This window comes from Podarcis liolepis, assembly GCF_965112155.1.
Source record: "Podarcis liolepis genome assembly, chromosome: 13".
Lineage (NCBI taxonomy): Eukaryota > Metazoa > Chordata > Lepidosauria > Squamata > Lacertidae > Podarcis > Podarcis liolepis.
Window position 1 is genome coordinate 559,269 of NC_139573.1, and position 19,432 is coordinate 578,700.

At 52.6% G+C, this 19,432-nt stretch overlaps 4 protein-coding genes across 8 annotated transcripts in view; 3 read left to right on the plus strand and 1 right to left on the minus strand.

Moving 5' to 3' along the window:
• Positions 1-1,588, minus strand: part of LOC310692010 (uncharacterized protein) — a 155,165-nt gene extending 153,577 nt beyond the window's left edge. The window contains exon 1 of the mRNA XM_083472363.1: positions 1,323-1,588. The gene's annotated coding sequence lies outside the window, so the exon portion shown is untranslated. The remainder of the gene's footprint in view (positions 1-1,322) is intronic.
• Positions 1-19,432, plus strand: part of LOC310692028 (uncharacterized protein) — a 49,316-nt gene that overhangs the window by 4,920 nt on the left and 24,964 nt on the right. The window contains exon 5 of one of the 5 annotated variants that reach the window (XR_014518650.1): positions 27-711. The exons of the other annotated variants lie outside the window; for them this stretch is intronic. The gene's annotated coding sequence lies outside the window, so the exon portion shown is untranslated. Of the gene's footprint in view, positions 1-26; positions 712-19,432 lie in introns of those variants that run through there. 5 annotated transcript variants of the gene reach the window in all.
• The window catches only part of LOC310692027 (uncharacterized protein), a 105,606-nt gene that overhangs the window by 4,638 nt on the left and 81,536 nt on the right, over positions 1-19,432 (plus strand). The gene's annotated exons all lie outside the window — the stretch shown is intronic.
• Positions 9,301-16,669, plus strand: LOC310692021 (uncharacterized protein). The gene is made up of 6 exons (XM_083472386.1): positions 9,301-9,338; positions 10,350-10,810; positions 10,981-11,062; positions 11,318-11,400; positions 11,925-12,051; positions 15,392-16,669. The coding sequence occupies exons 2-6, from the start codon at positions 10,379-10,381 to the stop codon at positions 16,375-16,377; spliced, it is 1,710 nt and encodes a 569-aa protein (XP_083328512.1). The 5' UTR covers positions 9,301-9,338; positions 10,350-10,378; the 3' UTR covers positions 16,378-16,669.

Sequence of the window (19,432 nt, forward strand, 5' to 3'; positions counted from 1 at the left end):
TCAGGGGTCCCTTGACCTTTAAGGAGGCAGAAAGGGTGAGTTTGGGGTGCTGCAGCTGAGAATTGGGAAGCACGCTTGTGTAACAACACCATCAAAACCAGAGCTTTGCTTAATTAAACCTATGTCCTTTCTAATTAAATCTATGTCCTTGCAAATGTGTTTGGGGGGAGGGGTTATTCTTTCTTTTATTACATATTTTGTGTTTTTACTTTGCATCTTTATTTTGCGAAACACACTGAGATCTTCGGATGAAAGACGTCATACAAATGTAATAGATTAAATAAATAAATAGCAAAATGGTCATAAGCAATAAATAAAACATTAAAATACACAATCACACTGAAAAATAGCCACATAAATCATGAGAAGATCTAAAATAAAGATAGAAAAACCTGTAGCAACAACAAACCTGCTAAGCCCAAGAGTTTATTCAGCGGCCCCAGCTTTTGTAGCTGGAGTCAGTCTGGACTTTCCTAGGCCACATGGGAAAAGGCCTGCACGGCAGGAGAAGGTCTTAGAGGACTCACAGCCAGGATGGTCTCTGTCCTCTTCCACGGTCTTAGCTTTTGTAGCTGGAGTCCATCTGCTCATCACCTTGGACCCGGCCCCCCCAGGCCGGTGGAGAAAGCCTGCAAGGAAACAGTTGGAGGTTGAACTCAGTACTAGAGGAATAGCCTTGTAATACCCATTGTTACAGTAGTAATAAAGTAATGAAGAGTGAACAGAAAAAACTGGAAGACTTGAAACCATACACTTATTAGTGTATTTTTGGTCTTTGTTGGGATCCGCCCAGAGTGGCTGGGGAAACCCACCCGGATGTGTGGGGTACAAATAATAAATTATTATTATTATTATTATTCAAAAAGTAAAAACCAGGACACCCCAAAAGCTGCTGAGCATTTTTTAGGGAGACCCCAACATTGTTGTGCTTTTTTAGGACCCCCCCATTATATGACAATGCCAAGATCCAGGAAAATCTGGACTTATGGCAGCCCTAACTTATCCACACCAAGTTATCTTGAAATTAGTGTTTGTTTTTAATAAATCAGTTGTACTCCACCTCACACCTCATTCTTTGCTAGGTTGGGGGTGAAGTGTTCAGGTCAGAGTTCTGGGGTGGCAGTGGGAATAAGGGGGGGGGGTTGGTGAAAAGCCCATCTGTGCCCCCTGAATGCAGAGGGAAGGTGGAGCAGGAGGGGGTGGGCGCAACGTGGGGAGAGAAACAGCCTCCGTGTGGTACATTCTGAAGCGTTTATCAAAGTGCTCCATAAAAACAAACTTTTATAACATTCCTATAAGGTAGACCAGTAGCATAGGCACACCTTTCCTTAAACTTCAGTTGCTCAAATGAGCTGTTACACTTCAGATACATTGATGATCCGGTTTCTAGACAAGGTGGGAAAATGCTCAGATCAGTTTCTGTTACTTCCCTCTCGCTCCTTTCCTAGTTATGGAGGTGTAGCAGTTCAATCCTTTTAACCAGACCAGGTTCCTTTTCCTCAGCCTCCCTCTCTCCTCTCAGCAATGCCCCTCCTGAGGGGTTTTCTTTTGAGCGCCAGACCCAGGGAATCCTTCGGCCCCCTTCTTTCTCTCCCCCCGACTCAGCCCCTCTCCCCCTCTCCTTCCTCTGGCCCCCGAGATTCTCCTCAGGCCAGAGCCACTTCTCTCCCCGACTCAGCCCCTCTTCCCCTCTCCTTCTTCTGGCCCCCGAGATTCTCCTCAGGCCACAGCCACTTCTCCCTCAGCCTCAGCCCCTCTTCCCCTCTCCTTCTTCTGGCCCCCGAGATTCTCCTCAGGCCACAGCCACTTCTCCCTCAGCCTCAGCCCCTCTTCCCCTCTCCTTCTTCTGGCCCCCGAGATTCTCCTCAGGCCAGAGCCACTTCTCCCTCAGGCTCAGCCCCTCTCCCCCTCTCCTTCTTCTGGCCCCGAGATTCTCCTCAGGCCAGAGCCACTTCTCCCTCAGACTCAGCCCCTCTTCCCCTCTCCTTCTTCTGGCCCCCGAGATTCTCCTCAGGCCAGAGCCACTTCTCCCTCAGCCTCAGCCCCTCTTCCCCTCTCCTTCTTCTGGCCCCCGAGATTCTCCTCAGGCCAGAGCCACTTCTCCCTCAGACTCAGCCCCTCTTCCCCTCTCCTTCTTCTGGCCCCCGAGATTCTCCTCAGGCCAGAGCCACTTCTCCCTCAGACTCAGCCCCTCTTCCCCTCTCCTTCTTCTGGCCCCCGAGATTCTCCTCAGGCCAGAGCCACTTCTCCCTCAGACTCAGCCCCTCTTCCCCTCTCCTTCTTCTGGCCCCCGAGATTCTCCTCAGGCCAGAGCCACTTCTCCCTCAGACTCAGCCCCTCTTCCCCTCTCCTTCTTCTGGCCCCCGAGATTCTCCTCAGGCCAGAGCCACTTCTCCCCCCGACTCAGCCCCTCTCCTCCTTCTGGCCCCCGAGATTCTCCTCAGGCCAGAGCCACTTCTCCCCCCGACTCAGCCCCTCTCCTCCTTCTGGCCCCCGAGATTCTCCTCAGGCCAGAGCCACTTCTCCCTCAGACTCAGCCCCTCTTCCCCTCTCCTTCCTCTGGCCCCCGAGATTCTCCTCAGGCCAGAGCCACTTCTCTCCCCGACTCAGCCCCTCTTCCCCTCTCCTTCTTCTGGCCCCCGAGATTCTCCTCAGGCCAGAGCCACTTCTCCCTCAGACTCAGCCCCTCTTCCCCTCTCCTTCTTCTGGCCCCCGAGATTCTCCTCAGGCCAGAGCCACTTCTCCCTCCGACTCAGCCCCTCTTCCCCTCTCCTTCTTCTGGCCCCCGAGATTCTCCTCAGGCCAGAGCCACTTCTCCCCCCGACTCAGCCCTTCTTCCCCTCTCCTTCTTCTGGCCCCCGAGATTCTCCTCAGCCCAGAGCCACTTCTCCCTCAGACTCAGCCCCTCTTCCCCTCTCCTTCTTCTGGCCCCCGAGATTCTCCTCAGGCCAGAGCCACTTCTCCCTCAGACTCAGCCCCTCTTCCCCTCTCCTTCTTCTGGCCCCCGAGATTCTCCTCAGGCCAGAGCCACTTCTCCCTCAGACTCAGCCCCTCTTCCCCTCTCCTTCTTCTGGCCCCCGAGATTCTCCTCAGGCCAGAGCCACTTCTCCCCCCGACTCAGCCCCTCTTCCCTTCTCCTTCTTCTGGCCCCCGAGATTCTCCTCAGGCCAGAGCCACTTCTCCCCCCGACTCAGCCCCTCTTCCCTTCTCCTTCTTCTGGCCCCCGAGATTCTCCTCAGGCCAGCGCCCCTCTTCCCCTCTCCTTCTTCTGGCCCCCGAGATTCTCCTCAGGCCAGCGCCCCTCTTCCCCTCTCCTTCTTCTGGCCCCCGAGATTCTCCTCAGGCCAGAGCCACTTCTCCCTCAGACTCAGCCCCTCTCCCCCTCTCCTTCCTCTGGCCCCCGAGATTCTCCTCAGGCCAGAGCCACTTCTCCCTCAGACTCAGCCCCTCTTCCCCTCTCCTTCTTCTGGCCCCCGAGATTCTCCTCAGGCCAGAGCCACTTCTCCCTCAGACTCAGCCCCTCTTCCCCTCTCTTCCTCTGGCCCCCGAGATTCTCCTCAGGCCAGAGCCACTTCTCCCTCAGACTCAGCCCCTCTTCCCCTCTCCTTCTTCTAGCCCCCGAGATTCTCCTCAGGCCAGAGCCACTTCTCCCTCAGACTCAGCCCCTCTTCCCCTCTCCTTCTTCTGGCCCCCGAGATTCTCCTCAGGCCAGAGCCACTTCTCCACCCGACTCAGCCCCTCTTCCCCTCTCCTTCTTCTGGCCCCCGAGATTCTCCTCAGGCCAGAGCCACTTCTCCCTCAGACTCAGCCCCTCTTCCCCTCTCCTTCTTCTGGCCCCCGAGATTCTCCTCAGGCCAGAGCCACTTCTCCCCCCCCCCACTCAGCCCCTCTTCCCCTCTCCTTCTTCTGGCCCCCGAGATTCTCCTCAGGCCAGAGCCACTTCTCCCCCCGACTCAGCCCCTCTTCCCTTCTCCTTCTTCTGGCCCCTGAGATTCTCCTCAGGCCAGAGCCACTTCTCCCCCCCACTCAGCCCCTCTTCCCCTCTCCTTCTTCTGGCCCCCGAGATTCTCCTCAGGCCAGAGCCACTTCTCCCCCCCACTCAGCCCTTCTTCCCCTCTCCTTCTTCTGGCCCCCGAGATTCTCCTCAGGCCAGAGCCACTTCTCCCTCAGACTCAGCCCCTCTTCCCCTCTCCTTCTGGCCCCAGAGATTCTCCTCAGGCCAGAGCCACTTCTCCCCCCCACTCAGCCCCTCTTCCCCTCTCCTTCTTCTGGCCCCCGAGATTCTCCTCAGGCCAGAGCCACTTCTCCCTCAGCCTCAGCCCCTCTTCCCCTCTCCTTCTTCTGGCCCCCGAGATTCTCCTCAGGCCAGAGCCACTTCTCCCTCAGACTCAGCCCCTCTTCCCCTCTCCTTCTTCTGGCCCCCGAGATTCTCCTCAGGCCAGAGCCACTTCTCCCTCAGACTCAGCCCCTCTTCCCCTCTCCTTCTTCTGGCCCCCGAGATTCTCCTCAGGCCAGAGCCACTTCTCCCTCAGACTCAGCCCCTCTTCCCCTCTCCTTCTTCTGGCCCCCGAGATTCTCCTCAGGCCAGAGCCACTTCTCCCTCAGACTCAGCCCCTCTTCCCCTCTCCTTCTTCTGGCCCCCGAGATTCTCCTCAGGCCAGAGCCACTTCTCCCCCCGACTCAGCCCCTCTCCTCCTTCTGGCCCCCGAGATTCTCCTCAGGCCAGAGCCACTTCTCCCCCCGACTCAGCCCCTCTCCTCCTTCTGGCCCCCGAGATTCTCCTCAGGCCAGAGCCACTTCTCCCTCAGACTCAGCCCCTCTTCCCCTCTCCTTCCTCTGGCCCCCGAGATTCTCCTCAGGCCAGAGCCACTTCTCTCCCCGACTCAGCCCCTCTTCCCCTCTCCTTCTTCTGGCCCCCGAGATTCTCCTCAGGCCAGAGCCACTTCTCCCTCAGACTCAGCCCCTCTTCCCCTCTCCTTCTTCTGGCCCCCGAGATTCTCCTCAGGCCAGAGCCACTTCTCCCTCAGACTCAGCCCCTCTTCCCCTCTCCTTCTTCTGGCCCCCGAGATTCTCCTCAGGCCAGAGCCACTTCTCCCCCCGACTCAGCCCCTCTTCCCCTCTCCTTCTTCTGGCCCCCGAGATTCTCCTCAGCCCAGAGCCACTTCTCCCTCAGACTCAGCCCCTCTTCCCCTCTCCTTCTTCTGGCCCCCGAGATTCTCCTCAGGCCAGAGCCACTTCTCCCTCAGACTCAGCCCCTCTTCCCCTCTCCTTCTTCTGGCCCCCGAGATTCTCCTCAGGCCAGAGCCACTTCTCCCCCCGACTCAGCCCCTCTTCCCTTCTCCTTCTTCTGGCCCCCGAGATTCTCCTCAGGCCAGAGCCACTTCTCCCCCCGACTCAGCCCCTCTTCCCTTCTCCTTCTTCTGGCCCCCGAGATTCTCCTCAGGCCAGCGCCCCTCTTCCCCTCTCCTTCTTCTGGCCCCCGAGATTCTCCTCAGGCCAGCGCCCCTCTTCCCCTCTCCTTCTTCTGGCCCCCGAGATTCTCCTCAGGCCAGAGCCACTTCTCCCTCAGACTCAGCCCCTCTCCCCCTCTCCTTCCTCTGGCCCCCGAGATTCTCCTCAGGCCAGAGCCACTTCTCCCTCAGACTCAGCCCCTCTTCCCCTCTCCTTCTTCTGGCCCCCGAGATTCTCCTCAGGCCAGAGCCACTTCTCCCTCAGACTCAGCCCCTCTTCCCCTCTCTTCCTCTGGCCCCCGAGATTCTCCTCAGGCCAGAGCCACTTCTCCCTCAGACTCAGCCCCTCTTCCCCTCTCCTTCTTCTAGCCCCCGAGATTCTCCTCAGGCCAGAGCCACTTCTCCCTCAGACTCAGCCCCTCTTCCCCTCTCCTTCTTCTGGCCCCCGAGATTCTCCTCAGGCCAGAGCCACTTCTCCACCCGACTCAGCCCCTCTTCCCCTCTCCTTCTTCTGGCCCCCGAGATTCTCCTCAGGCCAGAGCCACTTCTCCCTCAGACTCAGCCCCTCTTCCCCTCTCCTTCTTCTGGCCCCCGAGATTCTCCTCAGGCCAGAGCCACTTCTCCCCCCCCCCCACTCAGCCCCTCTTCCCCTCTCCTTCTTCTGGCCCCCGAGATTCTCCTCAGGCCAGAGCCACTTCTCCCCCCGACTCAGCCCCTCTTCCCTTCTCCTTCTTCTGGCCCCTGAGATTCTCCTCAGGCCAGAGCCACTTCTCCCCCCCACTCAGCCCCTCTTCCCCTCTCCTTCTTCTGGCCCCCGAGATTCTCCTCAGGCCAGAGCCACTTCTCCCCCCCACTCAGCCCTTCTTCCCCTCTCCTTCTTCTGGCCCCCGAGATTCTCCTCAGGCCAGAGCCACTTCTCCCTCAGACTCAGCCCCTCTTCCCCTCTCCTTCTGGCCCCAGAGATTCTCCTCAGGCCAGAGCCACTTCTCCCCCCCACTCAGCCCCTCTTCCCCTCTCCTTCTTCTGGCCCCCGAGATTCTCCTCAGGCCAGAGCCACTTCTCCCTCAGACTCAGCCCCTCTTCCCCTCTCCTTCTTCTGGCCCCCGAGATTCTCCTCAGGCCAGAGCCACTTCTCCCCCCGACTCAGCCCCTCTTCCCCTCTCCTTCTTCTGGCCCCCGAGATTCTCCTCAGGCCAGAGCCACTTCTCCCCCCGACTCAGCCCCTCTCCCCCTTCTGGCCCCCGAGATTCTCCTCAGGCCAGAGCCACTTCTCCCCCCGACTCAGCCCCTCTTCCCCTCTCCTTCTTCTGGCCCCCGAGATTCTCCTCAGGCCAGAGCCACTTCTCCCTCAGACTCAGCCCCTCTTCCCCTCTCCTTCTTCTGGCCCCCGAGATTCTCCTCAGGCCAGAGCCACTTCTCCCTCAGACTCAGCCCCTCTTCCCCTCTCCTTCTTCTGGCCCCCGAGATTCTCCTCAGGCCAGAGCCACTTCTCCCCCCGACTCAGCCCCTCTTCCCCTCTCCTTCTTCTGGCCCCCGAGATTCTCCTCAGGCCAGAGCCACTTCTCCCTCAGACTCAGCCCCTCTTCCCCTCTCCTTCTTCTGGCCCCCGAGATTCTCCTCAGGCCAGAGCCACTTCTCCCTCAGACTCAGCCCCTCTTCCCCTCTCCTTCTTTTGGCCCCCGAGATTCTCCTCAGGCCAGAGCCACTTCTCCCCCCGACTCAGCCCCTCTTCCCCTCTCCTTCTTCTGGCCCCCGAGATTCTCCTCAGGCCAGAGCCACTTCTCCCTCAGACTCAGCCCCTCTTCCCCTCTCCTTCTTCTGGCCCCCGAGATTCTCCTCAGGCCAGCGCCCCTCTTCCCCTCTCCTTCTTCTGCCCCCGAGATTCTCCTCAGCCCAGAGCCACTTCTCCCTCAGACTCAGCCCCTCTTCCCCTCTCCTTCTTCTGGCCCCCGAGATTCTCCTCAGGCCAGAGCCACTTCTCCCCCCGACTCAGCCCCTCTTCCCCTCTCCTTCTTCTGGCCCCCGAGATTCTCCTCAGGCCAGAGCCACTTCTCCCTCAGACTCAGCCCCTCTTCCCCTCTCCTTCTTCTGGCCCCCGAGATTCTCCTCAGGCCAGAGCCACTTCTCCCTCAGACTCAGCCCCTCTTCCCCTCTCCTTCTTCTGGCCCCCGAGATTCTCCTCAGGCCAGAGCCACTTCTCCCTCAGACTCAGCCCCTCTTCCCCTCTCCTTCTTCTGGCCCCCGAGATTCTCCTCAGGCCAGAGCCACTTCTCCCTCAGACTCAGCCCCTCTTCCCCTCTCCTTCTTCTGGCCCCCGAGATTCTCCTCAGGCCAGAGCCACTTCTCCCCCCCCCGACTCAGCCCCTCTTCCCCTCTCCTTCTTCTGGCCCCCGAGATTCTCCTCAGGCCAGAGCCACTTCTCCCCCCGACTCAGCCCCTCTTCCCCTCTCCTTCTTCTGGCCCCCGAGATTCTCCTCAGGCCAGAGCCACTTCTCCCCCCGACTCAGCCCCTCTTCCCCTCTCCTTCTTCTGGCCCCCGAGATTCTCCTCAGGCCAGCGCCCCTCTTCCCCTCTCCTTCTTCTGGCCCCCGAGATTCTCCTCAGGCCAGCGCCCCTCTTCCCCTCTCCTTCTTCTGCCCCCAAGATTCTCCTCAGCCCAGAGCCACTTCTCCCCCCGACTCAGCCCCTCTTCCCCTCTCCTTCTTCTGGCCCCCGAGATTCTCCTCAGGCCAGCGCCCCTCTTCCCCTCTCCTTCTTCTGCCCCCGAGATTCTCCTCAGCCCAGAGCCACTTCTCCCTCAGACTCAGCCCCTCTTCCCCTCTCCTTCTTCTGGCCCCCGAGATTCTCCTCAGGCCAGAGCCACTTCTCCCCCCGACTCAGCCCCTCTCCCCCTTCTGGCCCCCGAGATTCTCCTCAGGCCAGAGCCACTTCTCCCCCCGACTCAGCCCCTCTTCCCCTCTCCTTCTTCTGCCCCCGAGATTCTCCTCAGCCCAGAGCCACTTCTCCCTCAGACTCAGCCCCTCTTCCCCTCTCCTTCCTCTGGCCCCCGAGATTCTCCTCAGGCCAGAGCCACTTCTCCCCCCGACTCAGCCCCTCTTCCCTTCTCCTTCTTCTGGCCCCCGAGATTCTCCTCAGGCCAGAGCCACTTCTCCCCCCGACTCAGCCCCTCTTCCCCTCTCCTTCTTCTGGCCCCCGAGATTCTCCTCAGGCCAGAGCCACTTCTCCCCCCGACTCAGCCCCTCTTCCCCTCTCCTTCTTCTGGCCCCCGAGATTCTCCTCAGGCCAGAGCCACTTCTCCCCCCGACTCAGCCCCTCTTCCCCTCTCCTTCTTCTGGCCCCCGAGATTCTCCTCAGGCCAGAGCCACTTCTCCCTCAGACTCAGCCTCTCCTCCTCCTCCCTTCCTCCCGCCTCAGCTCCAGCCTCCAAACTGCCTCCGAAAAGGCGCCTCTCCTCTTCCCGCCCAAAGGGCTGGCTCCGCCCCCGCCTCTCTGGGGAGCCAATCAGAGAGAGAGGCTCCAGCCCCCTGCAGCTCCAGACTCGGCCCGGGCTCCGCTGTCCATCTCTTTCTCTCCCTCCCCCCCCCCTTAGTCTTGCCTCCTTGCTCCTTTCTGGAGCTGCCTTGCAAGTGGGGCTGCTCTGAGGGGGCCTGAGCTCTCCTTGCTGGGGCAGAAGGAGGGGGCAGGCAGAGAGGAGGGGAAATGGCTCGTCAAATGCTGCCGCGAGATTGGTTCCAGCGAGATGTCATCTGGTTCTTTCAACTGAGCTGGATTCCTAGAGAGGACCAGAAATGCAGGCGGGGGCGGGTCCTCCAGAGCCCAAGCCCCGCCCCCCAGCCCCTTCCTGTCAAGAGGCAGCTGTTCTCTCCTCGGAGGCGCCTCCTGCATCGAGTGAGTCTCCCTCTCTTCTCGCTTAGGGGAGGGGGAAGGGGGACCCCCCAAATGTGGGAGCAGAGGGTCCAGGAGGGGGGGAAGGAACCACGAGAGTCCTCTAGGCCAAACAGGAGCAGTGCAGGAATCTCCCCTCCAATGCTGGCCAGACCCATGGCTGCTGCCTTTGGGAGCCCAGGGGGGGAAAGGCCATGAGGGAAGCCAGCCCGTCACTTGCTCCCTGCTTTCCATCGCTTTCCGAGTCATCTTCAAGCGCAGCTCCGCATGGAGGGCATGGCAAATATCCCCCCAGAAGCAGAGCATGGAGTCCCCTGGCCACAAAGGGACTGAGGCTGGCACACGAGTGGGATGTGGAGGCGGACACTCAAGGGGGTGGGATCCAGAAGTACCCCACGCAGATGTGGGGGGTCGGCTGTGTCACATTCTTAATTACACAGCCACCCTCCTGACTTCCCAGGGCATATTTCAGGATTAAAACACAACCTTGAAAACTGTTGCAATCACAGAAAGGTAGGTCCTACTTTACCTGCTTTTGAGTTCTGTCCTTTGGCCTCACCCACTTGGCCCTCAGGGCGTTTCCCAGATGAGGATCTGGCCCTCAGAACAAGGGGAAAAGGACCCCATCTCAGTAGTTTGTCTTGAGGAGGTGGGAACTCCTCGCTATAGCCTGGTTTCCACGTTACACTTGGTATGAATGACTCACTTGTCACTCACTGTTCTGACTTTATTCCTTGACTGCAAACACGGAAAGGCAGGATCAACCAGGCTGATTCATTTCACAGAAATCCCTTCACTTTCCTGCACATCTGGGACGGTCACTTTCCTTTTCCTTTCTCTTCTTAAGCAAAGCTCAAAGTCCGGCCAGTGCTGCAGTCCAGCCTTGGTTCCTAGCGAGACTCATCCTCACTTGCTCAGAGAACATTTTTTCCCTCTTCTCCGTGTTGTGATTTTATAACAGAACAATGGTTTTTCTTTGTTGGATTTTCTAGTGCCTCTAATCTGGACGAACAGAACTTGGCAGAAGGCCAAGGGGATCCTTCATGTCTCTTGGAGGCTTCCTTAGAACACACATGGAAGAGCAAGACTCAGCTGGCCTTGAAGCAGGAAGAGGCCCGGCCATGGAAACGGGAAGCAGTGCAGGATTCTGGGAAGGCTCTGGGCAGAAGATCCTGGGAGAGGAGGACACCCTCCGCTCAGAGGTGCAGAGCCAGCAGTTCAGCTGGTTCCGTTACCAGGAGGCTGAAGGACCCCGAGAAGTTTGCAGCCGACTCCACCACCTTTGCCACCAGTGGCTGAAGCCAGAAAGGCACACGAAAGCTGAGATGCTGGACCTGGTGATCTTGGAGCAGTTCCTGGCTGTCCTTCCAGCGGAGATGGAGAGCTGGGTGAGGGAATGCGGAGCAGAGACCAGTTCCCAGGCAGTGGCCCTGGCCGAAGGTTTCCTCCTGAGTCAGGCACAGGAGAGGAAGCAGGTGAGAGAGACTTTCCTCTGGATGCTCCCAAGGGGCTCCAAGGAGGGAGGAAGACCCTAAATCTCATCCTTTTTCGGAAGGCTACCAGATGCTACTAAAATTTTTGCCTCTGCCATTCCTATTCTGATTCTTTTCCCCGTCTCTGTTTTGAATCCTTGTTGCTGTTTCAGGGAAAGGATCCGTTTGCTGAATTGTGTCCTGATTCCTCTGAAGTAGAGAAGTCTCTGTTGGACACCAGAGATAAAGCACTGGGTAAGAAGGAAGGAAAATTTTCTCAGTTTGGTCCCATTCTGTTGGTGTTGAAAGTAATCTAGTGGTTCTTTTGATCTTTTTGGGGAAGACACTTGAGGCCCAGAGCCCAGAGGAGCCTGATATATAATTTTGCACAATTAAATCTGAAATAGGTATAGGGGAGTATTTCTTAATCTGTAGTTAGAGACGCACTGCTTCACCTCTGAGAGAAGCATCCTGCACTCCGGTCTCCCCACTTCCCTTTGTCTCTCGCAGGTGAAAGAAGGATGCCGGCAAGACCTCCTCCTCCATCTCTTCATCCTGGTGGAGGGGAAGCAGCGGCTGAGGAACCGGATCAGGTGGGGGGAAGGAGCCTTGGGGGGAAAGAGGCTGAGTAGACAGGGCGTTTCTGGGGACAAATGAATCCCTTCTTGACTTCTATCAAAGCTGCCCTTAGCAAAGGCTGAAAATGCCATTAATGAAGGTTTATGCACTGAGGATAAAGAGTAACCCCTTCACCTTAACTCTGAATGTCACTAGTATTATTCATTATAAATTGTCTTTGGGACATCTGGGGAGTCTTTCCATCCCAGAACAACACACAGGGAGAGGAGAGAGGGATTCTTCCATTTGGCAAACTGGAATGCTTGCATAGACATATTGATCTGAATAAAACAAGGTGGAGTTCCACCCATTTTCACTAAGATTCCTACCCATCATTAAAATACACTATGAAAGAACTCCATTAAAGCATTAAAATAAGCATCAATAATCCAAATGCGCAGCAGACCAATGCAATTAAAACAATCCAGGCAGGAAGCAAAAGAGCAACGTGCAGGAAATAATCTTTATGCTGCCTAAGAGAAGGATATTTTTCTTTCAGAGCTCAGTTTCTTTTGAAGATGTCACTGTTTGTTTCACGGCTGAGGAGTGGGCGTTGCTGGATCCTGCCCAGAGAGCTCTGCATAAGGAGGTTACAGAGGAGAATCGTGGTATCCTGGCCTCTCTCAGTAAGGATCCTAGTTGGATCATGAGATCTGTTCTGAAATTCCATACATGTATCTCTATTTTGATGGAGCTCAATAGCGCTGCCTTCAGCAGCTGGGCTTCCAACACCTCCACAAGTCACCTTGAATGGAGGACTGTTTGGTCTGGGAATGTACTTCCTCCAATTATGCCTTTCTAAACAGAGATCTTAATTGTCAGGGGTCCCTTTAGAATCAAAGAATCATAGAGTTGGAAGAGACCACAAGGGCCATCAAGTCCAACCCCCTGCCAAGCAGGAAACACCATCAGAGCACTCCTGACATATGGTTGTCAAGCCTCTGCTTAAAGACCTCCAAAGAAGGAGACTCCACCACACTCCTTGGCAGCAAATTCCACTGTCAAACAGCTCTTACTGTCAGGAAGTTCTTCCTAATGTTTAGGTGGAATCTTCTTTCTTGTAGTTTGGATCCATTGCTCCGTGTCCGCTTCTCTGGAGCAGCAGAAAACAACCTTTCTCCCTCCTCTATGTGACATCCTTTTATATACCTTTACCTTAAACAGAGATCAGGCTGCTCTGAACTGCCCGAACCTTTTAAAATGAGGCTTCCTTTTTAAAAGGTAAAGGACCCCTGACCCTTAAGTCCAGTCGCAGATGACTCTGGGGTTGCAGCGCTCATCTCGCTTTACTGGCCAAGGGAGCTGGTGTTTGTCCGCAGACAGCTTCCAGGTCATGTGGCCAGCATGACTAAGCCGCTTCTGGCGAAACCAGAGCAGCGCACGGAAATGCCGTTTACCTTCCCACCAGAGCAGTACCTATTTATCTACTTGCACTTTGACATGCTTTCGAACTGGTAGGTTGGCAGGAGCAGGGACCGAGCAACGGGAGCTCACCCTGTCGCGGGGATTCGAACCGCCGACCTTCTGATCGGCAAGCCCTGGGCTCAGTGGTTTAGACCAGTGTTTTTCAACCTTTTTTGGGCAAAGGCACACTTGTTTCATGAAAAAAATCACGAGGCACACCACCATTAGAAAATGTTAAAAAATTTAACTCTGTGCCTATATTGACTATATATAAAGTAATTCTCTTGAATAGGAATCAAATAAACACAAAGAAAGTATTTTATAATTACTTAATTATGAAATAGTAAGTAAACAGAAATTTGAAAAATTATAAAATACTTTATTCAGTGCGCAACCTGGGCCTGTTTGGCTGAACACAAAGCTGATATTCTGGCTGGAATCGAAGAAAGACACACACGTAGCTCTTCGTCAACAGCTCTCAGTCTCTCTCTGTATTTAGTTTTTATAGCACTCATGCTTGAAAAGCTCATCTCACACAGATATGTAGTGGAAAATGGGAGCAATGTCAAAATAGCTTTGTTTGCCAGAAGGGGGAACTCCTTGGCACTATCCAACCAAAAACTGTCCAAAGGTAGATCAGCAAATCTTAGCTTGAAACCACAATTTTGTCTCAGTTCAGTTAGTTCCTCCTGCTCCTGTGAAGTCATGTCCTTTCCACCAACTGATGCTGAGCTATAAGGGTCCCTAACCCAGTCAAGGCATTCAGTGGAGACTGAAGAGAAATAAAATGACAACTTCTCCAGTTCTCCTGGTAACTCGAGTCGCGACGTCTTCTTCTCTCCGCTGCTGCGCATACTGTGCTCGGGCGGGAAGGAAGTCGGAAGATGATGTCCTACTGTGATAGGTCCAGGCTGGAGTCTGGACCAATCACAGCCCGGACATCAGAAAAGTGGAGGGTGTCCCCCTGAGGAGTGCCAATCGGCGCCCCTGCTGGCCGAGGGTGGGGTCAAAAACCCCACCCCCCCATACCCAGGACACAGTCCGGCGCCCGCCTAGTGGGCGAAAATTTGAAATTTTTTTTAAAAAAATCTTTCGAATTTTTCAATTTTTCCCACGGCACACCAGGCAACATCTCGCGGCACACTAGTGTGCCGCGGAACAGTGGTTGAAAAACACTGGTTTAGACCACAGCACCACCCGCATCCCTTCATTCATATGTGTGTGTGTGTGTGTGTGTGTGTGTGTGTGTATTCATTTTTACATTCTACAATGTTTCAACAACATTTAAATCTAAACAAATTTAGCCTACATTTTCTGCCACTTCCCTCCCACCCCCAACTCTGGGGTTCCTTATTTGATATTCTATCCTTACTGCATAATCAATTCAAATCTATTTGCAAATGTATCCTTATACTTCCTTTAACTTACTTCTAATTGCTCATATTTATGTCAATCCTGCTAACATTTTCAATTGTTTTCAATTTGTCTTTATATATTCAGCAAAATTTCCCCATTCTGTTAAAAATAAGTATCTCACGTTGATCTCTTAATCTTCTGGCAAGTTTGGCAATCTCAGCATGTTACGGCAGTTTTACTTGCCAGTCGTCTTTTGCCAGTCGTCTTTTGCCAGTCGTCTTTTGTTGGTACTTTTTCTTTCCATCTTTGGGCGTATACCATTCAGGCAGCTGTGGTAGCATACATATACAGGTTTTTTCCTGATATTTGGGTACCTTCCTCCCATTACACCTGAAAGGGAAGTTTCCGGTTTTTAAACAAAGATTATTTTCAGCATTTTTTTCAACTCGTTATAAATCATTTCCCCGAAGACTTTTACTATCTTACAGGAACACAATATGTGAAAAAGGTACCTTCCTTCACTTGACATTCCCAGCAGGCATTTGATTTGGTCTTGTACATTTTAGCTAAGTTACTAGGAGTCAAATACCATCTATACATCATTTTCTTTTAACTCATAGCATGCTGTAAATTTCAAATCTCCATTCCACAATCTTTCCCATGCTGCCATTTCAATGTTATATCATCTATCCACTGCTCAATGTATCATCAGTGATTTGACCTGTTCATGTTTTGTCTACCATTCTAATAATATTTTGCCATTATGGTTTCTATTTCCCAGCAAGTTTTTACATTTATCCCAAACTATATATAAGTTTTTCCTAATAACATGATTCATGAAAGCTTTATGCCTTTCAGTTTTTCCATACCACAAATATGCGTACCAGCCCAATTTATGATCATGCCCTTCTAACTACAAAATCTGAAGAGTTCTCAATGTTAACCACTACTTTAACCAGTAAAGGCATAATAAACAGTGGTAACTTGGTTTTCAAATGGCTTAGTTGCCAAACAAATCAGCTACCAAACGCTGCAAACCCGGAAGTGTTCCAGTTTGCGAACATTTTTCAGAAGCCAAACGTCCGACGTGGCTTCCGCTTGAGTGCAGAAAGCTCCTGCAGCCAATCGGAAGCTGAACCTTGGTTTTCGAACACTGGGAACTCCATTTCTTTCTTAGGCTCTGATCTGTTCCTCTCTTTGTTGCAGGTGGTGATGAATTAGAAACTAAGAACCAGCGAATCCGTGACAAAATCCACACAGTGGAGAACCCATGTCAAAATGAGGAGTGTGGAGAGAGCTCTCATTCCTCATCCCATCCAAGAAATCCCATTGGGAAGAAAACGTATCAGTGCTTGGAATGTGGGAAGAGCTTCCATCAGAGGTCCCATCTCACGGCCCATCAAAGAATTCACACAGGGGAGAAACCCTATCAGTGCTTGGAATGTGGAAAGAGCTTCAACATGAAGCAAAATCTCACTACCCATCAAAGAATTCATAAAGGAGAGAAACCTTATCAGTGCTTGGAATGTGGGAAGAGCTTCAGTACAAAGGCCTATGTCACTTCCCATCAAAAAATCCATACAAGGGAGAAACCATATAAGTGCTGGGAATGTGGAAAAAGCTTTGACTGGAAATATAATCTCACCTCCCATCAAAGAATTCATACAAAACCTTTTCAGTGCTTGGAATGTGGAAAGAGCTTCAGTGAAAGCATCAAACTCACTGCCCATCAGATAATTCATACAGGGGAGAAACCATTCCAGTGCTTGGAATGTGGAAAGAGGTTCTCTCGGAGTGACTCTTTCACTTTCCACCAAAGAACTCATACAGGGGAGAAACCCTATCAGTGTTTGGAGTGTGGAATGAGATTCACTCAGAAAGGAAGTCTCACTTCCCATCAAAGAACTCATACCTGGGTGAGCCCACATAAATGCTTGGAATGTGGAAGGACTTTTAGTCAGGACTCCTATCTCATTTCCCATCAAATAATTCATACAATGGAGAGACCATATAAATGCTTGGAATGTGGAGAGTGTTTTAGTCAGGAGTCCTTTCTCACTTCTCATCAAAGATCTCACAGCAGGGAGAATCAGATTCCCCAAGAATCATTGAATTGTTGCATTGGATTGGACGGTGAGAGTCATCTTCTCCAAGCCCCTGCAATGAAGGATATTCAACAAAAGAATTCATAACAGATGGCCATCAAACCTTTGCTTAAAATCCTTCAATTCAAGAAGAGTCCACCACCACCTGAACTTCTTTGTTCTACAGTCAAACAGTTCTTGCTGTCAGAAAGTTCTTCCTGATGTTTCATCAGATTCCCTTACTTGTATCTTGAATGCATTGGTGTGTCCTTCCACCGGAAGAGAAAAAAGCAAGTTTCCTCACTCTTCCATGGCACAGCCCTTTCGATGTTGGAAGATGTCTATCACATCTCCTTCTCCATCTCCTCCATCTCCATAATAAACATCCCAGCTCCCTCAACCGTTTCTCCGAAGTCTTGGTTTCCAGAGCCTTGATCCCCCTGGTCTCCCTCCTCTGCACCATTCCAGCTTGTCAGGGATGAAGCCGATCCAGAACTCTGGTGCAAAAGGTTTGGCCCCAGAAGCATCAAAGCCATTGTGGAGACAGAATGTGTGCAACACAACATTCCTGCATTGCAGGGCTTGGACTGGAAGACCCTTGGGGTTCCTGCAAACTGCATGATTCTATGTTGATGCAGCCTAGAATAGCATTAGCTGCTGCACCTCACTGTGGAGTCACAACAAGCTTGTGGCCTACGAAGAGCCCTTGATCCTTTTCCAATACAGTGGTACCTCGGGTTAAGAACTTAATTCGTTCTAGAGGTCTGTTCTTAACCTGAAACTGTTCTTAACCTGAGGTACCACTTTAGCTAATGGGGCCTCCCGCTGCTGCCGCTGCACGATTTCTGTTCTCATCCTGAAGCAAAGTTCTTAACTCAAGGTACTATTTCTGGGTAAGCGGAGTCTGTAACCTGAAGCGTCTGTAACTCAAGGTACCACTGTATATGCATGTTATTCCTGCCTGTGTGCAGAACCTGATATTTGTCCCTACTGAAATTCATTTCTTGCATTCAAATACCCCCTTTCTCCCCAAGGTTCTCCCCCTCTTCTTTTAATCCTGACAATAACCCTGTGAGGTTGGTCAGGATGTGAAGCAGTGCCTGGCCCCCAAGGACACCTGGTGAGCCTCAGGGCTGAGTAGGAATTTGAACCCAGGTCTGCCAAGTCATACTCTGACACTAACCACTATACCACACTAGCTCTGTCATGAGACTCTCAGAAATTGTGCCTTTGTGCGCTTCTGCTTCACGTTTAGGCGCAGTGTTCCGGTCCTTGTTTTTAAAGTTGTGTACACATGTATCAAAACAATAATATAATAGTGCATTTAAGGTACTGCTAGCTAGGGGGGCAGAAAGGGTGAGTAACCATCTACCTTGGTTCTCGAACTTTATCCGCTCTGGAAGTCCATTCCCAAACCAAAGCGTTCCAAAACCAAGATGCGCTTTCCCATAGAAAGTAATGCAAAATGGATTAATCCATTTCAGACTTTTAAAAACAACCCCTAAAACACACACAAAAAAAGAGCCGCAAAAATAAATAGCAAAAAAAAAGACAGACCTCAGCATGACACTCAAAACAAAAGTGGGGCACTCAAAATGGAAGTGGGGCACTCGAAACAGAGCATGTTTGGCTTCCGAAAAATGTTCACAAACCGGAACACTTCCTTTCTTGTGGGTTTCAAGTTGTTTGAAGACCAAGGCGTTTGAGAACCAAGGTACTACTGTATGTCTTTACAAATGTGTTTGTGGGAAGATTGTTATTCTTTTGTATTGATTCTTGCTTTTATTATGTATCTTGTCTTTTTATTTTGTATTTTTATGCTGTGAAGCACTCTGAGATCTTCTGGTGAAAGTCATTATACAAATGTAATAAATGGCAAAGTAAAAGGGTAAAGGTACCCCTGCCCGTACGGGCCAGTCTTGCCAGACTCTAGGGTTGTGCGCACATCTCACTCTATAGGCCGGGAGCCAGCGCTGTCCGCAGACACTTCCGGGTCACGTGGCCAGCGTGACAAGCTGCATCTGGCAAGCCAGCGCAGCACACGGAACGCCGTTTACCTCCCCGCTGGTAAGCGGTCCCTATTTATCTACTTGCACCCGGAGGTGCTTTCGAACTGCTAGGTTGGCAGGCGCTGGGACTGAACGACGGGAGCGCACCCCGCCGCAGGAATTCGAACCGCCGACCTGACGATCGGCAAGTAGTCATAAACAATAAATAAAACTTTAGAATACAAAACCAGACTGAAGAATACCGCATAAATCATGAGAAGTTCTCAAATATACAAAAACCTACAGCTACAACTCCCCCCCAACCTGCTAAACCCAAGTCTCTGTTCAGCAGCCTCAGCTCTTGTAGCTGGAGTCAGTCTGGACTCTTTTAGGCTACATGAGAAAAGGCCTGCAAGGATGGAGGTTTTGGAGACTTACAGCCAGGGTGGTCTCTGTCCTCTTCATCAGCCTCAGCCTTTGTAGCACTGGGTCCTTCTGTCCTAGGCCATGTGGAAAAAGACCTGCAGAGAGACGGACTTCTAGGCTTGCAGCCAAGGTGGTTTCTGGCCTCTTCAGGAGAGACAGTTGGAGGTCGGAGTGGGGTGGGAGAGTGGTGGGAGTTGTGAAGGAGGGTTGGTTAGATCAGTAGAAGAGGAACAGCATAATAAAGCCTCTTTTTACAGTTTTAATAAAATAAAAGTAACAGGCATATCTGAAAGCACATGATGTACACAAAGTTACCTTGAACTTCCTGTTTATGTTTTAATAAAATGGTTATACTGCGCCAGAGACGTCATTCCTTGCTATGTTGGGGGAGAAGTGTTCAGATAGGAGTTCTGTGGGGTGGCACCAGGAATCAAGGGGGTGTTTGGTGAAAGGCCCCTTGAATAAAAGTGGGAAGGTGGCGCAGGGAGGTGTGGGCACTGCCAGAGTACCTCTGAGTGATGGCAAAGGGGGCATAACATGGGGAGATAAACTAGACCTCTTCATGGGACATTCCGAAGTGTTCAAAGCGCTTCATGAAAACAAACATCCATATAAAGTGGACCAGTAAAATTTCTCCAATGCAGGCGGTTTGAGAAAATGGATGGAGAATCTTCCTTGCCCACCCAAAAATCCCAGTCTGATTTTAGCTGCCTATTACACCTGTTTGGTGTCAATCCCAGGCATTTGCT

What these genes read in the sequence shown, in the direction of transcription:
- LOC310692021 (XM_083472386.1), top strand. Translation starts at nt 10,379, where the DNA reads ATGTCTCTTGGAGGCTTCCTTAGAACACACATGGAAGAGCAAGACTCA. An exon ending in AGGCACAGGAGAGGAAGCAG is followed by an intron (nt 10,811 to 10,980) that starts GTGAGAGAGACT and finishes TTGCTGTTTCAG; the next exon opens with GGAAAGGATCCGTTTGCTGA. An exon ending in TGGTATCCTGGCCTCTCTCA is followed by an intron (nt 12,052 to 15,391) that starts GTAAGGATCCTA and finishes TCTTTGTTGCAG; the next exon opens with GTGGTGATGAATTAGAAACT.